The 21,670-nt window shown below is 71.1% G+C and overlaps 3 protein-coding genes and 1 pseudogene across 4 annotated transcripts; all 4 read left to right on the plus strand.

The window, feature by feature from the left end:
- Positions 1–173: 173 nt before the first annotated feature.
- LOC135976242 (PDZ domain-containing protein 4-like) lies at positions 174–3,100 on the plus strand (annotated as a pseudogene).
- A 4,721-nt stretch (positions 3,101–7,821) lies between these two features.
- LOC135976283 (vasopressin V2 receptor-like) lies at positions 7,822–12,806 on the plus strand. Its single transcript, XM_065571313.1, is given in 3 exon segments — positions 7,822–7,873; positions 7,876–8,625; positions 12,550–12,806. Coding segments are annotated over 3 exon segments (1,005 nt in total). The 3' UTR covers positions 12,753–12,806.
- A 1,807-nt stretch (positions 12,807–14,613) lies between these two features.
- On the plus strand, positions 14,614–18,590 carry LOC135976281 (N-alpha-acetyltransferase 10). 2 transcript variants are annotated; one of them, XM_065571308.1, is made up of 8 exons: positions 14,614–14,770; positions 15,181–15,279; positions 15,556–15,614; positions 15,857–15,902; positions 16,227–16,342; positions 17,518–17,562; positions 17,701–17,796; positions 18,336–18,590. In XM_065571308.1, the coding sequence occupies exons 1-8, from the start codon at positions 14,750–14,752 to the stop codon at positions 18,337–18,339; spliced, it is 486 nt and encodes a 161-aa protein (XP_065427380.1). In that variant the 5' UTR covers positions 14,614–14,749; the 3' UTR covers positions 18,340–18,590. The 2 variants fall into 2 exon arrangements, with proteins under 2 accessions (XP_065427380.1, XP_065427379.1); XM_065571307.1 differs by having other exon boundaries at positions 17,701–17,785.
- Positions 18,591–19,381: 791 nt separating this feature from the next.
- LOC135976282 (U8 snoRNA-decapping enzyme-like) lies at positions 19,382–21,579 on the plus strand. The gene is made up of 3 exons (XM_065571309.1): positions 19,382–19,573; positions 20,350–20,622; positions 21,178–21,579. The coding sequence occupies exons 1-3, from the start codon at positions 19,436–19,438 to the stop codon at positions 21,361–21,363; spliced, it is 597 nt and encodes a 198-aa protein (XP_065427381.1). The 5' UTR covers positions 19,382–19,435; the 3' UTR covers positions 21,364–21,579.
- Positions 21,580–21,670: the final 91 nt, after the last annotated feature.

A 21,670-nucleotide genomic window follows, 5' to 3' on the forward strand; every position in this document is an offset into this window, starting at 1 on the left:
GGTGGAAGTTGGGGGGCTGGGAGGATGTGGGAGGCAGGGGGGTATTTGGGGGTCCAAGAGGCAGGAATGGGGGGTGGGGCACAGGGTGGGTTGGGGGCTGACCCTTCCCCAGTGGGGGGATCAGGGGGCTGTTGGGGATTGGGGGGCCTGCCTGGGACTGATGCGGGGGGGCTATGACTGGTGGGGGGGGGCTGCAGTTTCACCCTCCGCTGCCCCCATCGCCCGTCCCCCCCCAGCTCTCCCGGCGCTGGAAGGACAGTGACCGTGACGATTTCCTGGACGACTTCGGCTCCGAGCACGAACGCGAAATGAGACCCCGAGCGACCCCTGGGCAGCAGGTGAGGGGCGCCGTGGGGCAGGGGGCTGGGCAGGGGGCGCTGTGGGGAGGGGGCTAGGCAGTGGGAGTCATGAGTGGGGGTTTGGCAGGGGGCTGGGCGGAGGGGCTCTCCCCTGGCAGTCAGGGCCCGCTGCCCCTCGGAGGGTGGGGAACCAGGGGGCTGGGCAGGGGGAGCCATGGGGAGGGGGCTCAGCAGGGATGCCAGGGGGTGGGGAACTGGGGGGCTGGCCTGGGGATGCCGGGGGGCGGGGAACCGGGGGGCTGGTCAGGGGGAGCTGAGGGGCAGGGGGCTGGACCAGGGATGCTGGGGGCGGGGAACCGGGGGGCTGGGCAGGGGGAGCCGGGGGGCAGGGGGCTCGGCGGGGGTGCCGGGGAACGGGGAACCGGGGGGCTGGACCAGGGATGCTGGGGGGCGGGGAACTGGGGGGCTGGGGAAGGGAAGCCAGGGGGCGGGGGCTGGGCAGGGGGCTCGGCAGGGTGCTGGGGGCCGGGTTGCGTCTGAATTAAAGTCAGCTTCACCTCAATCTCCCCCATCTCTGCCCCCCCAGCCTGCCGCGGCCCCTGCCCCGCCCAGCGCCGGCCCCCCGCTCCCCCCCAGCCAGGAGCTGGACAGCGGGGTGGGCCGGACGGACGAGAGCACCCGGAACGAGGAGAGCTCGGAGCACGACCTGCTGGGGGACGAGCCCCCCCAGCTCGGCCGGCACCCCGGCCCCCCAGCGTCGCCCCGGCCCCGCTGCAGGCCCGGGACTTCCACTTCAGCCTGGACTCGCTGCTGCCCGCGCCCGAGGTGCCGGGGCTGACGGACGCCGAGTCCGAGCGGTACCGGGAGCTGCTGGAGCTGCGGGGGCACCTGGCCAACGGGAACGGCCCCGGCGCCCTGCGGCCCGGCCTGGACCTCGACCTCAACCGCAACCGCGCGGCGCTGCTGGAGGAGGAGCTGCGGCACCTCCAGTTCAAATGCCGCAACATCCTTCGGGCGCAGAAGATGCAGCGGCTGCGCGAGCGCTGTCTCAAGGCCTGGCTGCTGGAGGAGGAGGGGGGGCCCCCCCCGGCCGGCGAGGGGCCCCCCCCCGGCCCCGCTGGCCGACATCACCGAGGTGCCCGAGCGCTCGGAGAAGGACAGCACCAGCGCCTACAACACGGGCGAGAGCTGCCGGAGCACCCCGCTGCTGGAGAGCCCCGGCCCGCGCCCCGACCCCCCGCCCAAGCCGGGCCGGCTCCGGCGCCCCCGGGAGGGCAGCCCCGGGCTGGCGCGCCGGGCGCGGGACGAGAGCCCGGCGCCCGGCGGGCTGGCGGGCGGCGCCCGGGCGGAGTGGAAGGGGAAGGCGCGGGGCGAGGGCACCCGGCGCCCGGGCCGGGACCGGCTGCTCAAGGCGCGGGCGCTGAAGATCCGGGAGGAGCGGAGCGGCATGACCACGGACGACGACGCCGTCAGCGAGATGAAGATGGGCCGGTACTGGAGCAAGGAGGAGCGCAAGCAGCAGCTGCTGCGGGCCCGGGAGCAGCGCCGGCGCCGGGAACTCATGCTGCAGAGCCGGCTCGACTGGCAGCGGGAGGCGGGGGGGGCCCCGGGGGCCCCCGACCAGCTCACCATCCTGGCCCTCAGCCACCGCAAGAGCCTCAAGAAACGCAGCCGGCGCATCCTGGACAATTGGATCACGATCCAGGAGATGCTGGCGCACGGCGCCCGCTCGGCCGACGGGCACCGGGTCTACAACCCGCTGCTGTCCGTCACCACCGTCTGAGCGGGCGGGGCCAGGCCTGGAGACTCGCTTTCTCCCCCATGTGCCAGGATTTGGGGGTGATCCTGCCTCCCCCACGTCGCCACCATCGCAGGACCCGGGGCCCCCCACTTGTCCAGGACTGGGGGAGCCCCATCCCGACAGAGCAGGACAGAGGGGGGCCCCTGGTGCTGCTCCTGGACATGCCTGGCTGCTCAGACAAGGGGGAGATTTGGGGAGTCCCCCAATGCTGCTCCAGCCCCCCCTGCCCTACAGGGGCCCCCCAGGATCGGAACCGGGGGCGTGAAGCACAAAGACACTCAGTCAGGCGGGGGGAGGGGGGGGGACAAAAGCCCCTCCCAGATGCTCCCCCCCAGGGTGGTTTTTATGTCGTGTCTGTGATTCGTGTCTGGTCAGTTCATCGTTTGTCTGAGTCTGGCAGGGGAGACACCTGCCCCCCTCTTCCCCCCCAGCAGATCCTGAGACCCCCACTTCCCCCTGAACCCCCAGATCCCACTGCCCCCGAGCCCCCCACTTCCCCCTGATCCCTCCGAACCCCAGATCCCACTGCCCCCTCCCCCCAGCAGATTCCAAGCCCCCCCTTCCCCCTGAGCCCCCCGAACCCAGATCCCACTGCTACCAAGCCCCCCACTGGCCCCCACCCCCCAGCAGATCCTGCCACCCCTGAGCCCCCCACTTCCCCCTCCTCCCCCCAGCAGATCCCACTGCCCCCGAGCCCCCCACTGCCCCCCAAACACCAGCCCTCCCACTTCCCTCCCAGAGCCGGGGAGAGAACCCAGGAGTCCTGGCTCCCAGCCCCCCCTGCTGTGACCCACCAGCCCCCACTCCCATCCCAGAGCTGGGGAGAGAACCCAGGAGTCCTGGCTCCCAGCCTGCCCTGCTCTGACCCACCATCCCCCGTCCCGCCCCGATCTGTGATGTCTGTGTGCACAGCTGCCGGAGCGGGGGGCAGGGTCTGCCGGACGCCTGGGTCCGGAGCCGAATCTGCCTGGTCAGAATAAAGCAAAACCTTTTTACTCCTTTCAGGCGGCTGCGTCCGGAGCCTTTTCTGTCGCGAACCCCCCCCCCCCCCCCCCCAGCCTGGGCCCGGGACCCAGAAGCTGGGCTGCCCCCCCCCACGGGAATGGCCCCCCAGGGGTCTCAGCTTCCAGCCCCCCCCCACTCTAACCACCAGATTCCACTCCCCTCCCCTCTCCTCCCCTCCCAGAGCCGGGGAGAGAACCCAGGAGTCCGGGCTCCCAGCCCTGCATTAGGGGTGGTGATTGGCTGGCTGGGGACGGGGGGGGGGGCGAAAAACAAGGAAACAATTTTATGGTGATTCCGGCTGCCCAGTGAAGCTGCAACAGGAAATTCCAGCCCCACAGGCGTTGCCCCCCACTCCCGACCCGCAGCCCCCCAGCCCCGCCGGCGCCCCCCACTCCCGACCCGCAGCCCCCCAGCCCCGCCGGCGCCCCCCACTCCCGACCCGCAGCCCCGAGCCCCGCCGGCGCCCCTCACTCCCGACCCGCAGCCCCGCCGGCGTTGCCCCCCACTCCCGACCCGCAGCCCCCAGCCCCGCCGGCGCCCCCCACTCCCGACCCGCAGCCCCCAGCCCCGCCGGCGCCCCTCACTCCCGACCCGCAGCCCCCAGCCCCGCCGGCGCCCCCCACTCCCGACCCGCAGCCCCCCAGCCCCGCCGGCGCCCCTCACTCCCGACCCGCAGCCCCCCAGCCCCACAGGCGTTGCCCCCCACTCCCGACCCGCAGCCCCCCAGCCCCACAGGCGTTGCCCCCCACTCCCGACCCGCAGCCCCCCAGCCCCGCCGGCGCCCCCCACTCCCGACCCGCAGCTCCGCCGGCGCCCCTCGCTCCCGACCCGCAGCCCCTGCTAGCCTGGTCCTGGGCTCCCCCCAGCTGTGACCACCAGCTCCCAGCCCCACCCCCCTCCCAGAGCCAGGAGAGAACCCAGGAGTCCGGGCTCCCGGCCTCTGCCCCAGTCCCTAGAAGTTGATACCATCTTCCTAGCATGAGTCCCCGACTAATGAGGCGTTGAATGACGTGCAAGAAACATTGGGGCGGGGGGGGTGGTGGCCTGGGGGGGGGTGTGAATTCCTGGGCAGGGGGAAGCTGTTGTAACAGCCTTAAAGTCCCTAAATCTCCAGGGGTGGGAGCCAGGACTCCTGGGTTCTCTTCCCCGGCTCTGGGAGGGGAGTGGGGGCTGGTGGTTAGAGCAGGGGGGGCTGGGAGCCAGGACTCCTGGGTTCTCTCCCCGGCTCTGGGAGGGGAGTGGGGGCTGGTGGTTAGAGCAGGGGGGGCTGGGAGCCAGGACTCCTGGGTTCTCTCCCCGGCTCTGGGAGGGGAGTGGGGGCTGGTGGTTAGAGCAGGGGGGGCTGGGAGCCAGGACTCCTGGGTTCTCTCCCCGGCTCTGGGAGGGAGTGGGGGCTGGTGGTTAGAGCAGGGGGGGCTGGGAGCCAGGACTCCTGGGTTCTCTCCCCGGCTCTGGGAGGGGAGTGGGGGCTGGTGGTTAGAGCAGGGGGGGCTGGGAGCCAGGACTCCTGGGTTCTCTCCCCGGCTCTGGGAGGGGAGTGGGGGCTGGTGGTTAGAGCAGGGGGGGCTGGGAGCCAGGACTCCTGGGTTCTCTCCCCGGCTCTGGGAGGGGAGTGGGGGCTGGTGGTTAGAGCAGGGGGCGCTGGGAGCCCGGACTCCTGGGTTCTCTCCCGGCGCTGGGAGGGGAGTGGGGGCTGGTGGTTAGAGCAGGGGGGGGCTGGGAGCCTGGACTCCTGGGTTCTCTCCCGGCGCTGGGAGGGGAGTGGGGTCTGGTGCTTAGAGCGGGGGGAGGGGCTGGGAGCCCGGACTCCTGGGTTCTCTTCCCGGCTCTGGGAGGGGAGAGGGGGCTGGTGGTTAGAGCGGGGGGGCTGGGAGCCCGGACTCCTGGGTTCTCTCCCGGCGCTGGGAGGGGAGTGGGGTCTGGTGGTTAGAGCGGAGGGGGGGGGAGCTGGGAGCCCGGACTCCTGGGTTCTCTCCCTGGCTCTGGGAGGGGAGTGGGGTCTGGTGCTTAGAGCGGGGGGAGGGGCTGGGAGCCCGGACTCCTGGGTTCTCTTCCCAGCTCTGGGAGGGGAGAGGGGGCTGGTGGTTAGAGCAGGCGGGGCTGGGAGCCCGGACTCCTGGGTTCTCTTCCCGGCTCTGGGAGGGGAGAGGGGGCTGGTGGTTAGAGCAGGCGGGGCTGGGAGCCCGGACTCCTGGGTTCTGTCCCAGCTCTGGGAAGGCAGGTCACCCCCCCCCCATCCTGCTGGGGGTCGGAATCCACCAAGATCTTTATTTATTCTGGCTGGACTCCAGGACCTGCCTTCGTTCTCTTACCCCGCGGGGGGGGGGGGGGTTCAGTCACCTGCTGGTTTTAAGCCCCGCCCCAGCCCCCCCCATTACTCTGCCCGTCTCTCAGCAGAGCCCCGGCTCTCATCTCTGGGGGGTCCTGCACTTTCGCTTCCACCTCTCCAGGGAAGGAGGGGCTGGGAAAAGAACCCAGGAGATCGGGAGGGGGAGTCTCTGTGGCTGGGTTTATTCTGGGGGGGGTCCCAGACCAACAGGGGGTGAACCCTGAAAGAAAACTCCACCCGCAGCTGGTGGGTGTCCTGCAAAAAGGTAAGTGCAGGGACCCTATTTATCAGTTTGGGGAGAACCCAGGCGTCCTGGCTCCCCCCCCCGGCTCCAACCCGCCAGCCCCCTCCCAGAACTAGGGGTGCAGAGCTAGAAGGGGGGAGGAGAGGGGGTAGTGCTTAGAGCGGGGGAGGGGGGACTGGGAGCCTGGACTCCTGGGTTTTCTCCCTGAGTCTATTACTGACTCACTGGGTGACCATGGCCAAGTTATTTGCCCTCCCTGTGCCTCAGTTTCCCCACATGAACGGGGGTGTCTGGCCCTCCCAGGGGCGCTGGCCAGGGTCCCCCGCGGCTGCGCCTAGAAGGGTCCAGTCTGCGGGAACAGCCCCAGGCGCCGGCCCGGGTGAGGTTACCCTGTCAGGCCAGCGGGAGGGGACCTGGCCGCATTGTGCGATGACACGGCTGGGTGTGACGGGGGCCCCGCGCTGGGCTTGGGCTGGTTGGGGTTGTGTTGCATTGGCCTGGTGACCTGCACTGCATTGTGCGTCGCGTCTGCAGTGTCACGGCCCTGAGCCTGCAGCGTTCGTTCGCCGGGCACCAGCGTGGCGCGGGCCACACTGGGCGCTTGTGTTGCCTCTTCCCCAGATTGTGTTGCTTGCTGGGGTCGAGCGGTGCATTGTGCGACTGCTTTGTGCCTCAGCCCGCGTGTTTCACTGCAGGGGTGTGTGTGGGTTGCAGGGTTGTGTTGGGTTGTTGGCTTGCAGGGGTGTGTCGCGTTGTTGGTTTGCAGGAGTGTGTCACGTTGGTGGCTTGCAGGGGTGTGTTGGGTTGTTGGGTTGCATGGCTGTGTCGCGTTGTTGCCTTGCAGGGTTGTGTCGCGTTGTTGGGTTGCATGGCTGTGTTGGGTTGCAGGGTTGTGTCGCATTGATGCCTTGCAGGGGTTCTGTCACGTTGTTGCCTTGCAGGGGTGTGTCAGTTGCAGGGTTGTGTCGCGTTGTTGGCTTGCAGAGGTGTGTCAGGTTGCAGGGTTGTGTCGCGTTGTTGGCCTGCAGGATTGTGTCACGTTGTTGCCTTGCAGGGTTGTGTCGCGTTGTTGCCTTGCAGGCGTGTGTCGGGTTGTTGCCTTGCAGGGGTGTGACAGTTGCAGGGTTGTGTCGCGTTGTTGGCTTGCAGGGGTGTGTCAGGTTGCAGGGTTGTGTCGCGTTGTTGGCCTGCAGGGTTGTGTCGCGTTGTTGCCTTGCAGGGGTGTGTCATGTTGCAGGGTTGTGTCGCGTTGTTGGCTTGCAGGGGTGTGTCAGGTTGCAGGGTTGTGTCGCGTTGTTGGCCTGCAGGGTTGTCACGTTGTTGCCTTGCAGGGGTGTCAGTTGCAGGGTTGTGTCGCGTTGTTGGCCTGCAGGGTTGTGTCGCGTTGTTGCCTTGCAGAGGTGTGTCAGGTTGCAGGGTTGTGTTGCGTTGTTGGCTTGCAGAGGTGTGTCAGGTTGCAGGGTTGTGTTGCGTTGTTGGCTTGCAAAGGTGTGTCAGGTTGCAGGGTTGTGTTGCGTCGCACTGTTGCCTTGCAGGGGTGTGTCAGTTGCAGGGTTGTGTCGTGTTGTTGCCTTGTAGGTGTGTGTTGGCCTGCAGGGTTGTGTCGCGTTGTTGCCTTGCAGGGGTGTGTCAGTTGCAGGGTTGTGTCGCGTTGTTGGCTTGCAGAGGTGTGTCAGGTTGCAGGGTTGTGTCGCGTTGTTGGCCTGCAGGGTTGTGTCGCGTTGTTGGCTTGCAGGGGTGTGTCAGTTGCAGGGTTGTGTCGTGTTGTTGCCTTGTAGGCGTGTGTTGGCCTGCAGGGTTGTGTCGCGTTGTTGCCTTGCAGGGTGTGTCAGTTGCAGGGTTGTGTCGCGTTGTTGGCTTGCAGAGGTGTGTCAGGTGCAGGTTGTGTCGCGTTGTTGGCTTGCAGGGTTGTGTCGCGTTGTTGGCCTGCAGGGTGTGTCAGGTGCAGGGTTGTGTCGCGTTGTTGGCCTGCAGGCGTGCGTCGCGTGGCGTTGGCTGGTGCAGCGGCTGCCTGGAACGACGCTGTTCCCCTGCGTTGTTGTGCGGCTCTGCACTGCTCCGTGACACTGCGTGGCTGCATCGTGGTGTCGCGTTGTCACCGCACGCTGCCCCCCTCACCCCCTCCCTCTCCCTGCAGCCCGCCATGGCCAACGCCTCCCTGGCTCCCAACGCCTCCCTCCCGGACGACCGCGACCCCGCCTGGCCGTCGCCGAGGTCACCGTCTTGACCGTGGTCTTCCTGCTGGCCACGCTGAGCAACGGGCTGGTTCTGGGGGCGCTGGGCCGGCGCCGCGCTCGCTCCGCCCCCATGCACCGCTTCATGTGCCACCTGTGCCTGGCCGACCTGGCCGTGGCCCTCTTCCAGGTGCTGCCCCAGCTGCTGTGGGACGTCACCGACCGCTTCCTGGGCCCCGACCCCCTGTGCCGGGCCGTCAAGTACCTGCAGGTGGTGGCCATGTTCGCCTCGTCCTACGTCATCCTGGCCATGACCTACGACAGGCACCGGGCCATCTGCCGGCCGGCGGTGGCCTTCCGGCGGGGCCGCGTCAGCTGGAAGGCGCCGCTGGTGGCAGCATGGGGATCCGCGCTGCTCCTCAGCCTGCCCCAGCTCTTCATCTTCTCCAAGGTGCGGCTGCCCGAGGGAGCCAGCGACTGCTGGGCCACCTTCGCCGAGCCCTGGGGGGCCCGGGCCTACGTCACCTGGGTCACCCTGATGGTCTTCGCCTTGCCCAGCCTCTTCATCGCCGCCTGCCAGGCCCTGATCTTCCGCGAGGTGGCCAGGAGCCTGGGGCGGGGCCCCCGGGGGGCCCAGGGCAGGGGGGTCTCGGCCGCCGTGGCCAAGACGCTGCGCATGACGCTGGTCATTGTGCTCGTCTACGTGTTCTGCTGGGCCCCCTACTTCTGCGTCCAGCTCTGGGCCGTGTGGGACCCCCGGGCGCCTGTAGAAGGTGAGACCCCCGCGGGCTGGAGACCTCACCCCCCCGCCTCCCCCCAGAGACCTCACTCCCTGCACCCCCCACCTCGCCCCGGCCCGGAGACCTCACCCCCCCGTACCCCTCCCACCTCCCCCCTGGACCTCCCGTGCACCCCCCCAGCCTGGAGACCTCACCCCCCCTGCCACCTCCCCCCTGCACCCCCCACCTTGCCCCGGCCCGGAGACCTCACCCCCCCTGCCACCTCCCCCCCGCACCCCCCCACCTCACCCCCTGCACCTCCCACCTCGCCCCGGCCCAGAGACCTCACTCCCCCTGCACCTCTCCCACCTCCCCCCTGCCTGGAGACCTCACCCCCCCACCTCGCCCCGGCCCAGAGACCTCACCCTCCCCTGCACCCCTCCCACCTCACCCCTGGATCCCCCCAGCACCCCTACCAGCCCAGAGACCTCACCCCCCCACCTCGCCCCGGCCCAGAGACCTCACTCCCCCTGCACCTCTCCCACCTCCCCCCTGCCCGGAGACTTCACCCCCTGCACCCCCCCACCTCACCCCTGGATCCCCCCAGCACCCCTACCAGCCCAGAGACCTCACCCCCCCACCTCGCCCCAGCCCGGAGACCTCACCCCCCCCTGCCACCTCCCCCCTGCACCCCCCCACCTCACCCCCTGCACCCCCCACCTCACCACGGCCCAGAGACCTCACCCCTTGCACCCCCTCTGTACCCCCCCGGCCCAGAGACCTCACCCCCCCTGCACTCCCCCCACCTCCCCCCTGCTCGGAGACCTCACCCCCTGCACACACACCCCAAGACCGGAGACTTTACCCCCGCTGGCCCCATCTCCACCCCCCCAAACCGACCCAGTTCCGAGCCCAGAGACCTCACTAGGAGACTGCAGGCAGGGAATGAGGGCATCAGCAGGGCCGGGGGGGGGGGGGGCAGGGGGCTGCGGATCGGGAGTGAGGGGCACCGGCAGAGCAGGGGAGGGCAGGGCCCGGCTAACGGGGGCTGTGGCCAGGCGTGAGGGGCACCGGCAGGGCAGGACAGGGCTGTGGGGGGTTGCAGGTCGGGAGTGAGGGGCACCGGCAGAGCAGGGGAGGGCAGGGCCCGGCTAATGGGGGCTGTGGGGCAGGCGTGAGGGGCACCGGCAGGGCAGGGCAGTGGGGGGGTGCAGGTCGGGAGTGAGGGGCACCGGCGGAGCTGTGGGCTGGCAGGGGGGCTGCGGGTCGGGAGTGAGGGGCGCCGGCGGAGCTGTGGGGGGGCAGGGGCTGCGGGTCGGGAGTGAGGGGCACCGGCGGAGCTGTGGGAGGGCAGGGGCTGCGGGTTGGGAGTGAGGGGCGCCGGCAGAGCTGTGGGAGGGCAGGGGCTGCGGGTCGGGAGTGAGGGGCGTCGGCAGAGCTGTGGGAGGGCAGGGGCTGCGGGTCGGGAGTGAGGGGCACCGGCGGAGCTGTGGGAGGGCAGGGGCTGTGGGTCGGGAGTGAGGGGCACCGGCGGAGCTGTGGGGGGGCAGGGGCTGTGGGTCGGGAGTGAGGGGCACCGGCGGAGCTGTGGGGGGGCAGGGGCTGCGGGTCGGGAGTGAGGGGCACCGGCGGAGCTGTGGGAGGGCAGGGGCTGCGGGTCGGGAGTGAGGGGCGCCGGCAGGGCTGGGCTGGCAGGGGCTGTGGGTCGGGAGTGAGGGGCGCCGGCAGGGCTGGGCTGGCAGGGGGCTGCGGGTCGGGAGTGAGGGGCGCCGGCAGAGCTGTGGGAGGGCAGGGGCTGCGGGTCGGGAGTGAGGGGCGCCGGCGGAGCTGTGGGGGGGCAGGGGCTGCGGGTCGGGAGTGAGGGGCGCCGGCGGAGCTGTGGGAGGGCAGGGGCTGCGGGTCGGGAGTGAGGGGCGCCGGCGGAGCTGTGGGGGGGCAGGGGCTGCGGGTCGGGAGGGAGTGAGGGGCACCGGCGGAGCTGTGGGAGGGCAGGGGCTGCGGGTCGGGAGTGAGGGGCGCCGGCAGAGCTGTGGGGGGGCAGGGGGCTGCGGGTCGGGAGTGAGGGGCACCGGCGGAGCTGTGGGGGGGCAGGGGCTGCGGGTCGGGAGTGAGGGGCGCCGGCAGGGCTGGGATGGCAGGGGCTGCGGGTCGGGAGTGAGGGGCGCCGGCGGAGCTGTGGGAGGGCAGGGGCTGCGGGTCGGGAGTGAGGGGCACCGGTGGAGCTGTGGGGGGGCAGGGGGCTGCGGGTCGGGAGTGAGGGGCGCCGGCGGAGCTGTGGGGGGGCAGGGGCTGCGGGTCGGGAGTGAGGGGCGCCGGCGGAGCTGTGGGGGGGCAGGGGCTGCGGGTCGGGAGTGAGGGGCACCGGCGGAGCTGTGGGGGGGGAGGGGGCTGCGGGTCGGGAGTGAGGGGCGCCGGCGGAGCTGTGGGAGGGCAGGGGCTGCGGGTCGGGAGTGAGGGGCGCCGGCGGAGCTGTGGGGGGGCAGGGGCTGCGGGTCGGGAGTGAGGGGCGCCGGCGGAGCTGTGGGGGGGCAGGGGCTGCGGGTCGGGAGGGAGGGGCGCCGGCGGAGCTGTGGGGGGGCAGGGGCTGCGGGTCGGGAGTGAGGGGCGTCGGCGGAGCTGTGGGGGGGCAGGGGCTGCGGGTCGGGAGTGAGGGGCGTCGGCGGAGCTGTGGGGGGGGCAGGGGCTGTGGGTCGGGAGTGAGGGGCACCGGCGGAGCTGTGGGGGGGCAGGGGGCTGCGGGTCGGGAGTGAGGGGCACCGGCGGAGCTGTGGGGGGGCAGGGGGCTGCGGGTCGGGAGTGAGGGGCGCCGGCGGAGCTGTGGGGGGGCAGGGGGCTGCGGGTCGGGAGTGAGGGGCACCGGCAGGGCTGGGATGGCAGGGGGCTGCGGGTTGGGAGTGAGGGGCACCGGTGGAGCTGTGGGGGGGCAGGGGCTGCGGGTCGGGAGTGAGGGGCACCGGTGGAGCTGTGGGGGGGCAGGGGGCTGTGGGTCGGGAGTGAGGGGCACCGGCGGAGCTGTGGGGGGGCAGGGGCTGCGGGTCGGGAGTGAGGGGCACCGGCGGAGCTGTGGGGGGGCAGGGGCTGCGGGTCGGGAGGGAGGGGCACCGGCGGAGCTGTGGGGGGGCAGGGGGCTGCGGGTCGGGAGTGAGGGGCGCCGGCGGAGCTGTGGGGGGGCAGGGGGCTGCGGGTCGGGAGTGAGGGGCACCGGCAGGGCTGGGATGGCAGGGGCTGCGTGTCGGGAGTGAGGGGCACCGGCAGGGCTGGGATGGCAGGGGCTGCGGGTTGGGAGTGAGGGGCACCGGTGGAGCTGTGGGGGGGCAGGGGCTGCGGGTCGGGAGTGAGGGGCACCGGCGGAGCTGTGGGAGGGCAGGGGCTGCGGGTCGGGAGTGAGGGGCGCCGGCGGAGCTGTGGGAGGGCAGGGGCTGCGGGTCGGGAGTGAGGGGCGCCGGCGGAGCTGTGGGGGGGCAGGGGCTGCGGGTCGGGAGTGAGGGGCGCCGGCGGAGCTGTGGGGGGGCAGGGGCTGCGGATCGGGAGTGAGGGGCACCGGCAGAGCAGGGGAGGGCAGGGTCCGGCTAACGGGGGCTGTGGCCAGGCGTGAGGGGCACCGGCAGGGCAGGGCTGTGGGGGGGGTGCAGGTCGGGAGTGAGGGGCACCGGCAGGCCTGGGGCGGGTGGGGGGCTGCGGGGTCAGGAGTGAGGGGCACCGGCGGAGCTGTGGGGGGGCAGGGGCTGCGGGTCGGGAGTGAGGGGCACCGGCGGAGCTGTGGGGGGGCAGGGGCTGCGGGTCGGGAGTGAGGGGCGCCGGCAGAGCTGTGGGGGGGCAGGGGCTGCGGGTCGGGAGTGAGGGGCGCCGGCGGAGCTGTGGGGGGGCAGGGGCTGCGGGTCGGGAGTGAGGGGCGCCGGCGGAGCTGTGGGGGGGCAGGGGCTGCGGGTCGGGAGGGAGGGGCGCCGGCGGAGCTGACCTCCCCCTCTTCCCCCCCAGGACCAGCCTTCACCCTGCTGATGTTACTGGCCAGCCTGAACAGCTGCACGAACCCCTGGATTTACGGGGCTTTCAGCAGCAGTGTCTCGGGGGAGCTGAGTCGCCTCGTGTGCCCCCGGCTGCCCCGGCCCCGCGCCGGGTCCCTGCCCAGCGACTCCCCCCTCACGGGCACCTCGGTGCTGAGCCGGGACCCCGCGGCCTGAGGATCCCAGCGACAGACACGGGGGGGGGGCTGCAAACCTGGGTGCTCTGGCTTTGGGGGGCTTCCTGGGGGGCTAGCGGGGAATCTGGCTGGGGGGTCACTCTCGGGTGAGGCCTGGATCCATTTGGGGGAGCAAAGGGACCCCCGTTTACACCCCACTCCCTGAGGGGCCAAATCTGCGCCTGTGAAAGTCAACCCAATAAAAAGCGGGGACGGAGAGAGAGGCTGTGTGATCACTGGGGGTGGGGGGCACCAGCGGGGGGGGGGGGTGATAGACGGACGCGGTGTAGTTTGCGCTGATCACCAGTAGATGGCGTCACGAACAAATCTACTTCCACCCGCTTTTGGCTAAACCCATCAGCCCCCCGCCCCTTCCCGGAACCGGGGAGAACCCAGGAGTCCGGGCTCCCAGCCCCCCCCCTGCTCTAACCACCAGCCCCCACTCCCCTCCCAGAGCAGGGGAGAGAACCCAGGAGTCCTGGCTCCCAGGCCCCCTGCTCTGACCACCAGCCCCCCTCCCCTCCCAGAGTTGGGGAGAGAACCCAGGAGTCCTGGCTCCCAGCCCCCCCTCTCTAACCACCAGCCCCCACTCCCCTCCCAGAGCCGGGGAGAGAACCCAGGAGTCCGGGCTCCCAGCCCCCCCTGCTCTATCCACTAGCCCCCACTCCCCTCCCAGAGCCGGGGAGAGAACCCAGGAGTCCGGGCTCCCAGCCCCCCCCCTGCTCTAACCACCAGCCCCCACTCCCCTCGCAGAGCCAGAGAGAGAACCCAGGAGTCCTGGCTCCCAGCCCCCCCTGCTCTATCCACTAGCCCCCACTCCCCTCCCAGAGCCGGGGAGAGAACCCAGGAGTCCTGGCTCCCAGCCCCCCCTGCTCTAACCACCAGCCCCCACTCCCCTCCCAGAGCCGGGGAGAGAACCCAGGAGTCCGGGCTCCCAGCCCCCCCTGCTCTAACCACCAGCCCCCACTCCCCTCCCAGAGCCAGGGAGAGAACCCAGGAGTCCGGGCTCCCAGCCCCCGCAGTTGGGTTTCGCCCACGTGCGGACGGTCCCTGTCCCCGCCGGCTGCACATCTGGGCAGGTGTGGGGGGGGGACCCAGCCCCCCCCAACCTCTGCGCCCCTCCCGAGAGGCCCCCCCGGATGTGCTGGTACCCCCCCCCCCTTTGTGCGGGGGGGGTTAGGGACCCACCAGCTGTGCCCCCCCCCTCTAAGGACTCACGGGGGGGTCTGGACCCAGCGCCAGATCTGACCCCGCCCCCCCGCCCATGGTTCCTGGGGGGGGGGGGGTCACTGCTATAGGGAAGCTCACAGCCTTAGCACATGTCCGTAGCTGCACCCTCATTGGACCATGCCGCTGTCACCGTAGGCCACGCCAGCTTCTGATTGGCTGTTGGCAGGACTAGGCCGGAATCTAAAGGGCAGGCGCTGGCCGGCCTGTGAGTGGCTGGTGAAAGCGTCAATCTCTCCCCTCGTGGCCTGTTATTGGTTGTTTCGGTCCTGTCCTCGCGTCACTCAACTCTCCCTAGAAGGTGAATGGACAGCTCGAGGCGTTGTGCTCTGTGATTGGTTAAAAGGGGAGGGGAGGTGAATCATAACCAACCTCCGGGATTGGGATTGGTGCGTTCTTTGGGGAGGCGGGACTTGTGCCCCATCGGACTGTCCGATTGGCCGGCAGCGCGGTCCGGGGAACAGCAACATCGACTCCGCCTACTTACATCAACCCTCCTCCTTCCGGCCAATTGGCCGGGGCTGCACCCAATGAGCGGGGCGCGTCCTGCGGTCTGGCCATGCGATTGGCTGACTCCGGAGACGCGTGGGCGGGGCGTGACCCCGGCGTCGCCCCGCGATTGGCTGCACGCGGCCACCTATCTCCCCGCCCGGGCAGGGTATTGGCCGGAGCCGCTCGAGGAGGCGGGGCCGGGACGGGATCCGCCCCCTGGGTCTCGGCCGCCGCGCGGAGCCGCCGCCGGGAGAGAGACGCGGAGCCGGAGCCGGAGCCATGAACATCCGGAACGCGCGGGTGCGGGGGCGCCGGACGCCTGGGTTCCCTGGGGGCGGGGGGGTCTCTGAGGGGCTGGGCGGTGAGGGGGGAGGGGCCGGACGCCTGGGTTCCCCGGGGGGAGGTCTCGGCGGTGAGGGGGGAGGGGCCGGACGCCTGGGTTCCCGGGGGGGCGTCTCGGAGGTCCCGGGGGGGCCGGACGCCTGGGTTCCCGGGGGGGGGTCTCGGAGGTCCCGGGGGGGCTGGGCGGGGAGGGGCGGGGCCGGACGCCTGGGTTCCCGGGGGGGGGTCTCGGAGGTTCCGGGGGGCTGGGCGGTGAGGGGCGGGGCCGGACGCCTGGGTTCCCGGGGGGGGGAGTCTCGGAGGTCCCGGGGGGGCTGGGAGGGGCGGGGCCGGACGCCTGGGTCCCGCGCTGACGCCGCCCCCCGCAGCCCGAGGACCTGACGAACATGCAGCATTGCAACCTGCTCTGCCTGCCCGAGAACTACCAGATGAAATATTACTTCTACCACGGGCTGTCCTGGCCGCAGGTGCGCCTGGGTCCCCCCCGGGGGGTGGGGGGCGCCTGGGTCCCCCCCCGGGAGGGGGAGGAGGGGGGCGCCTGGGTCCCCCCGGGGAGGGGGAGGAGGGGGGGCGGGACGCCTGGGTCCCCCCCCGGGAGGAGGAGGAGGAGGGGGGGGGCGGGACGCCTGGAGGAGGAGGGGGTGTTCCGGGGTAGCCGGGTTATGGGCCGGCGGGAGGGGACGTGTCCTGGGGGGAATTCCCCCCCTGTGCCCCCAATCTCACCCCGGCCCGTCTCCCCCCAGCTCTCCTACATCGCCGAGGACGAGAACGGCAAGATCGTGGGCTACGTGCTGGCCAAGATGTGAGTTGTGGGGCCGGGGCGTCAGCAGCCCCCCAATCCCCGCCCTGGCCCCCCTCGTCCTCTCCCCTCTCAACCCCCCCACAGCCCCTTCCTGGTGCCTCTGCCCCCCTCCCCTGCACGCTCCAAATCCCCTGTGCCCTGCCCGCCCCCACTCCTGCCCTGGTCCCCTCGTGCCCCCGTGTCTGCCCGTGGGGCTGGCTCGTCCCTCGGGCTCCGTGCTGACTTCTCTCCTGTCGCCCTAGGGAGGAGGACCCCGATGACCTGCCCCACGGACACATCACCTCCCTGGTGCGTGGCGGGCTCACGGGGGGAGGGGCTGGAGCAGGGGAGAAGGAGGGGTGGAGGCTACCAGATTGTGGGGGAGGCAAAAAGGAGGGTCTGGAGCAGAGGGGTGCCTGGGGGCTATTGGGGGGCAGGTGCAGACTGGGGTAGGGGGCGCCCTGTTCGAGGGGGGTCCCAGGCGTGGGGGGGCAGGTGCAGACTGGGGTAGGGGGCGCCCTGTTCGAGGGGGGGTCCCAGGTGTGGGGGGGCAGGTGCAGACTGGGGGGCGCCCTGTTTGAGGGGGGAATGGGCGCAGGTCAAGACGCCCCCCTGCCCCCCCCCCCCCCCCAGGCCGTCAAACGCTCCCACCGGCGCCTGGGGCTGGCGCAGAAGCTGATGGACCAGGCGTCCCGCGCCATGATCGAGAACTTCAACGCCAAGTACGTCTCCCTGCACGTCCGCAAGAGGTGAGCCCCCCACGGGACCCCCCCAGCCCCGGGACTGCCCGGGACCCCCTTCTTCACACCGCCAACCCGCCTGTGACGGGTCCCCCCGGCTCCCACTCGGAACTGGGGTCCCATTGGGTCCGTCCATCCCACCAGCGCACACAGGTGGGGACACACCTGGAGAGCTCAGCTAAGGAGCTGCCCAGTTACTCAAGTGACCCCCAGCTGGGACCTGGGATCGGCCCAGCGTCAGCTCGGGACATCCCCCCCCCCACACACCCCCACCCCCCGCGATGTGGAGGGGGATCTGCCCGGCTTTCGGCCCCCAGGTCCGATTTCCACACACTGGCCTTAGACAAAACCAGCCCGAGAGAGAGTCCAGAAGTGATGCTAAGGGAGAGCGGCAGATGGAAGCGGCTCACCCAGCAAATAAACAGCCCCCAAACGGAGCGTCGCCCCCTCCCTGGGGTGTCAATCGGCCAGTCCTCCCCCGGCGCGACGGACGGGCCGGCTGGGGCTTGCGGCACAAGCTGCCTCGGCTTTCCCAGGAGAAAAATCCCTTCGCCTCGGACCAGCGTGTCCCCCGTTCAGTCCTTGCCCCTCCGGTGTTTCCGTGTGTCGTTGCAGGGAGAGTGAGGGCCCCTCTGATGTCATCGTCCCCCTTTTCTAGCTTCTCCCCACTTGCTGGAAAGCTCTTACCTGGGCCCCACACTTCCTATGGGGGTTGGGCTGTCTCGGTCCCTGGGGTGACCCTGGGGCGTGTGTGCGTTTCCCCAATGAGCCACGGCCTTTTCACTGTCCTCCCTGAAAGGCTGCTTGTCGGGAGGTTGAAAACACCCCCCCCCTACACACCCACACATTTCAGCCACACCCACATTTCAGCCACACCCACCCCCACCCTGCGCGCGCACACACACCCTGAGACCACACCAACCCTCTCTCTTCTCCCCCCCCCCCCCCCGCCAGTGACACCTCAGCCCCCCGGCTGCCGGTGCTGGGTAACCCCCAGATCTTCACCCAATCCCCCCAGAGCAAGTGCCCCCCCACCTCGCCCCACTGCCCCTGAGCCCCCCACCTCTGCCCAGAGTCCCTGCCTCAGCTGGGCACTTGCTCCCCCTGCCCTGTCTTTGGGGGAACCCAGCCCCTATGGGGCCTCGTGCCCCCATTTACTGACCCCCCTGTCCCTTCTCTTGCAGTAACCGGGCGGCTCTTCACCTGTACTCCAACACCCTCAACTTCCAGTGAGTGTGGGGGGGGGCCGGGGGGCAGCTGGGGGGATGGGGGCAGTAGAGGGGCAGGGGGCAGTGGGGGGGGCAGGGCAGTGTCTACCTGGCACCCCCCGATGGTTAATGTGCGCCCCCTCCCCCCCCCCCCCCCAGGATCAGCGAGGTGGAACCCAAATACTACGCGGACGGGGAGGACGCCTACGCCATGAAACGGGACCTGACCCAGATGGCAGACGAGGTTCAGAGAGTGTGTGTGTCCCCCCCAGCCCCATAACCCCCCAGCCCTGCCGGTGACCCTCACTCCCAACCCGCAACCCCATAACCCCCCAGCCCCATAACCCCCCAGCCCTGCCGGTGACCCTCACTCCTGACCCGCAACCCCATAACCCTCCAGCCCCATAACCCCCCAGCCCTGCCGGTGACCCTCACTCCTGACCCGCAGCCCCATAACCCTCCAGCCCCATAACCCCCCAGCCCTGCCGGTGCCCCTCACTCCTGACCCTCTAGCCCCATAACCCTCCAGCCCCATAACCCCCCAGCCCTGCCGGTGCCCCTCACTCCCGACCCGCAGCCCCATAACCTTCCAGCCCCATAACCCCCCAGCCCTGCCAGTGACCCTCACTCCCAACCCGCAACCCCATAACCCCCCAGCCCTGCCGGTGCCCCTCACTCCCAACCCGAAGCCCCATAACCCTCCAGCCCCATAACCCCCCAGCCCTGCCGGTGCCCCTCACTCCCGACCCGCAGCCCCTGCCATCTGGCCCCCCTGACCCCTCCTCTCCCCACAGCTGAGGCGGCAGCTGGAGCTGAAGGAGCGGACCCGGCAGCCGGTGCTGGAGCACAAGGCCAATCACGGAGGCGACTGCTGCCCGGGGGTGACGGGGGGCCCGGGGGCCCCCGAGGACAGCGGGGGGGACAGCAAGGACGTGAGCGAGGCCACGGAGAGCACGGATGTAAAGGACAGTTCCGAGGCCTCCGACTCGGCCTCCTAGGGCCCCGCGGTGGGGCACTGGGGTAGCCAGCCCAATAAAGGTCACCGCTGAGCCGTGGGGTGTGTGTGGTCTCTGCCCTCCCGCCGGGGGGCGGCACCTGGCATGGAACCGCCCCTGGGGCCCCGCCCCCCCCCCCTTCCTCGCTCCAGAGGGTCTCTGCTGGTGGGGTGAAGATGGGGTGTGGGGGGGTCTGGACACAGCCTGGCCCCTTCTAAGGCCCCCGGCCCCCCACGGGCTGCCCCCACCCGGCTTCCTGAGGAGGGTTTGTTAGTCACTTGCTGCTGTTGCCCCCCCCCCCCTCCTCCCGTGGCCAAGGGTGGGATGGGGGGTGTCATAGTGTGAAAAGAATGAACAGCCCCCCCCGGTTAACCATGTTCCACATGTGGGAAACTGAGGCATGCGGTGTATTCATACCTATTACACGAGCTTCCCCTTCCATCGTGGGGGCACCCAGAGCCCCTCCTCCAGTCTCCCTGCTGTCCCCCAATCCCAGGGCCCCCTGGAGATCTCTCTGCTGCCCCCCCCTGCTCCAGCGGGGTGACCCCTGCTCTCCACTGTGGGGGGGGGGCAGCCTTCTCGCCATCATCCTTCCCCCCCATGGGGCTCTGCTGTACTCTGGGGGGCCCCATGGGCTGGGGGGGCGCCTGCCCGCTGATTGGATCCCCTCTTCCAGCTGTTCCCCTCCCGCCCCCCCGCACCTCGGAATGGGGGGAGCTACGTTCCACTAGCCCCGCCCTCTGGGCCCAGCTGATCGCTCACGTTCCACTCGCCCCGCCCACGCGTGGTGTGCGTGTCTCCGCGTTCCATTGGCGGGCGCTGATTGGCCGCGGCGCGCCCCGCCCCTCCCGCTCGTGCAGAAAGGGGCGGGGCCCCGCAGGAGGCTGGAGGCGGCGGCGATGGGCGAGTCGCGGATCCTGTCCCGGGCCGAGGCGCTGCAGCTCGGGCCCGGCTGGAGACACGCGTGTCACGCCCTGATCTGCGCGCCCTGCCCCGGCCGGCTCTTCGGGCGCGTCCCGCTGCGCCACGCCGTGCTGGTGGGGGGCCCGGGGGCTGGGGGGCTCAGTTAGGGGGACCCCTGGGAGCTGGGGGGCTGAGTTAGGGGGTTCCGGGGGCTGAGTTAGGGGGACCCCTGGGAGCTGGGGGGGCTGAGTTAAGGGGACTCCTGGGAGCTGGGGGTCTGAGTTAGGGGGTTCCAGTGGGCCCTGGGGGGTTGAGTTAGGGAAGCCTAGGGGCTGGGGGGCTGAGTTAGGGGGTTCCGGGGGCCCTGGGGGCTGAGTTAGGTGGACTCCTGGGAGGTGGGGGGCTGAGTTAGGGGGTTCTGGGGTCTTGGGGGGGTGAGTTCGGGAGTTCTGGGGGCCCCTGGGAGCTGGGGGTCCCAGGGTTGAGTTAGGGGAGCCCTCAGGGCTGGGGGTTGAGTTAGGGGAGCCCTAGGGGCTGGGGGGCTGAGTTAGGGGGATCTGGGGAGTTTTGGGGGGGCTGAGTTAGGGAGTTCTGGGGACTCCAGGGGGCTGAGTTCTGGGGGCAGCTGGGAGTCTGAGTTAGGGGGTTCCAGTGGGCCCTGGGGGGTTGAGTTAGGGGAGCCCTAGGGGCTGGGGGGCTGAGTTAGGGGGATCTGGGGGTGTCCCCCTGGGGAGCTGCCTGGGGTGGGGAGGAGATGCTCACATGGAGGTCCCTGTGGGGGGCTGTTGTGAGGGGATCCCCTGGGGGGCTCTGCGGGGCAGAGAGCCCTGGGAGGGGGCTGGGGGTGAACCTGCAGGAAGGGGGGGGACTGTCCCAGAGCCCCCCGCTAACCCTGCCCCCTCCCCCGCAGATGCAGATGCGCTTTGACGGGCGGCTGGGGTTCCCGGGGGGGTTCGTGGACCCCCAGGACGGCTCCCTGGAGGCCGGGCTGAACCGGGAGCTGCGGGAGGAGCTGGGGCCCGGGGCGGCCCCCCTGAGCCTGGCCGAGGGCGACCATCTCGGGGCGCGCTGCGCGGAGACGCCCCAGCGCCTGGTGGCTCATTTCTACGCCAAGCGGATCAGCCTGGAGCAGCTCCAGGCCCTGGAGGACGGAGCCACGAAAGCCAAAGACCACGGGCTGGAGGTGGGGGGCGGGGGCAGCAGTGTGGGGCAGGAGGTGCTGGGGGGCGGGGAGCTGAGTGGGGGACACTGGGGGGCTGGCTGGGGGACACTGGGGGGTGGGGCTGGGCTGGGAGCTGGCTGGGGGGCAGGGGGCTGGGTGGGAGGCAGTGTGGGGCTCGGTGGGGGGCGCTGAGGGGCAGTGTGGGGCTGGGAGCTGAGTGGGGGGCGCTGGGGGGCAGTGGGGCGCTGGGAGCTGAGTGGAGGCAGTGGGGCGCTGGGAGCTGAGTGGGGGGCGCTGGGAGCTGAGTGGGGGGCAGTAGGGGGCTGGGAGCTGAGTGGGGGGCTGGGAGCTGAGTGGGGTGCGCTGGGGGGCAGTGGGGGGCTGGGAGCTGAGTGGGGGGCAGTAGGGGGCTGGGAGCTGAGTGGGGGGCGCTGGGGGGCAGTGGGGGGCTGGGAGCTGAGTGGGGGGCGCTGGGGGGCAGTGGGGGGCTGGGAGCTGAGTGGGAGGGGACGGGGAGCTATGGGGGGCTGGCAGGGGGCTGGGGCAGCGGCTCACGGCCGGCCCGTCTCGTTGCAGGTCCTGGGGCTGGTGCGCGTCCCCCTCTACACGCTGCGGGACGGGGCCGGGGGGCTCCCCACTTTCCTCTCCAACAGCTTCGCCGGCTGCGCCCGGGAGCAGCTTGTGCAGGCGCTGGGGGCCCTGGGGCTGGTGCCCGAGGCTGAGCTCCGCCGGGCCGACGCCGCCTCCCGGAAAGGACTCTGACCCCCCCCCCCGAAAAATGATGGGGGGGCCTGGACCCTGCACCCCCCCGCCCCACACGCAGCCTGTCTTGTGCTGGGGGGATGGGTGCAGGGCCCGGGAGAGGGACCCAGGGGTCCGGGGGGATGGAATGACAAGAGGCCCCCCCTTAGTTACTGTGCCTGGGGCAGGGGAGGGGTTCAGGGATGGCAGGTTCAGCCCCCCCCAAAATCCAGGGGGGGTGTGGCTGTGAAACTTCCCTTCCAGGCAGGAAGGGGTTAAAGCAAGAAAGTTACCTCTGACCCCCGCCCCCGCCCGGGTCTCTGCGTGA

The sequence above is a fragment of the Chrysemys picta genome, chromosome 17 (assembly GCF_011386835.1).
Source record: "Chrysemys picta bellii isolate R12L10 chromosome 17, ASM1138683v2, whole genome shotgun sequence".
Classification (NCBI taxonomy): domain Eukaryota; kingdom Metazoa; phylum Chordata; order Testudines; family Emydidae; genus Chrysemys; species Chrysemys picta.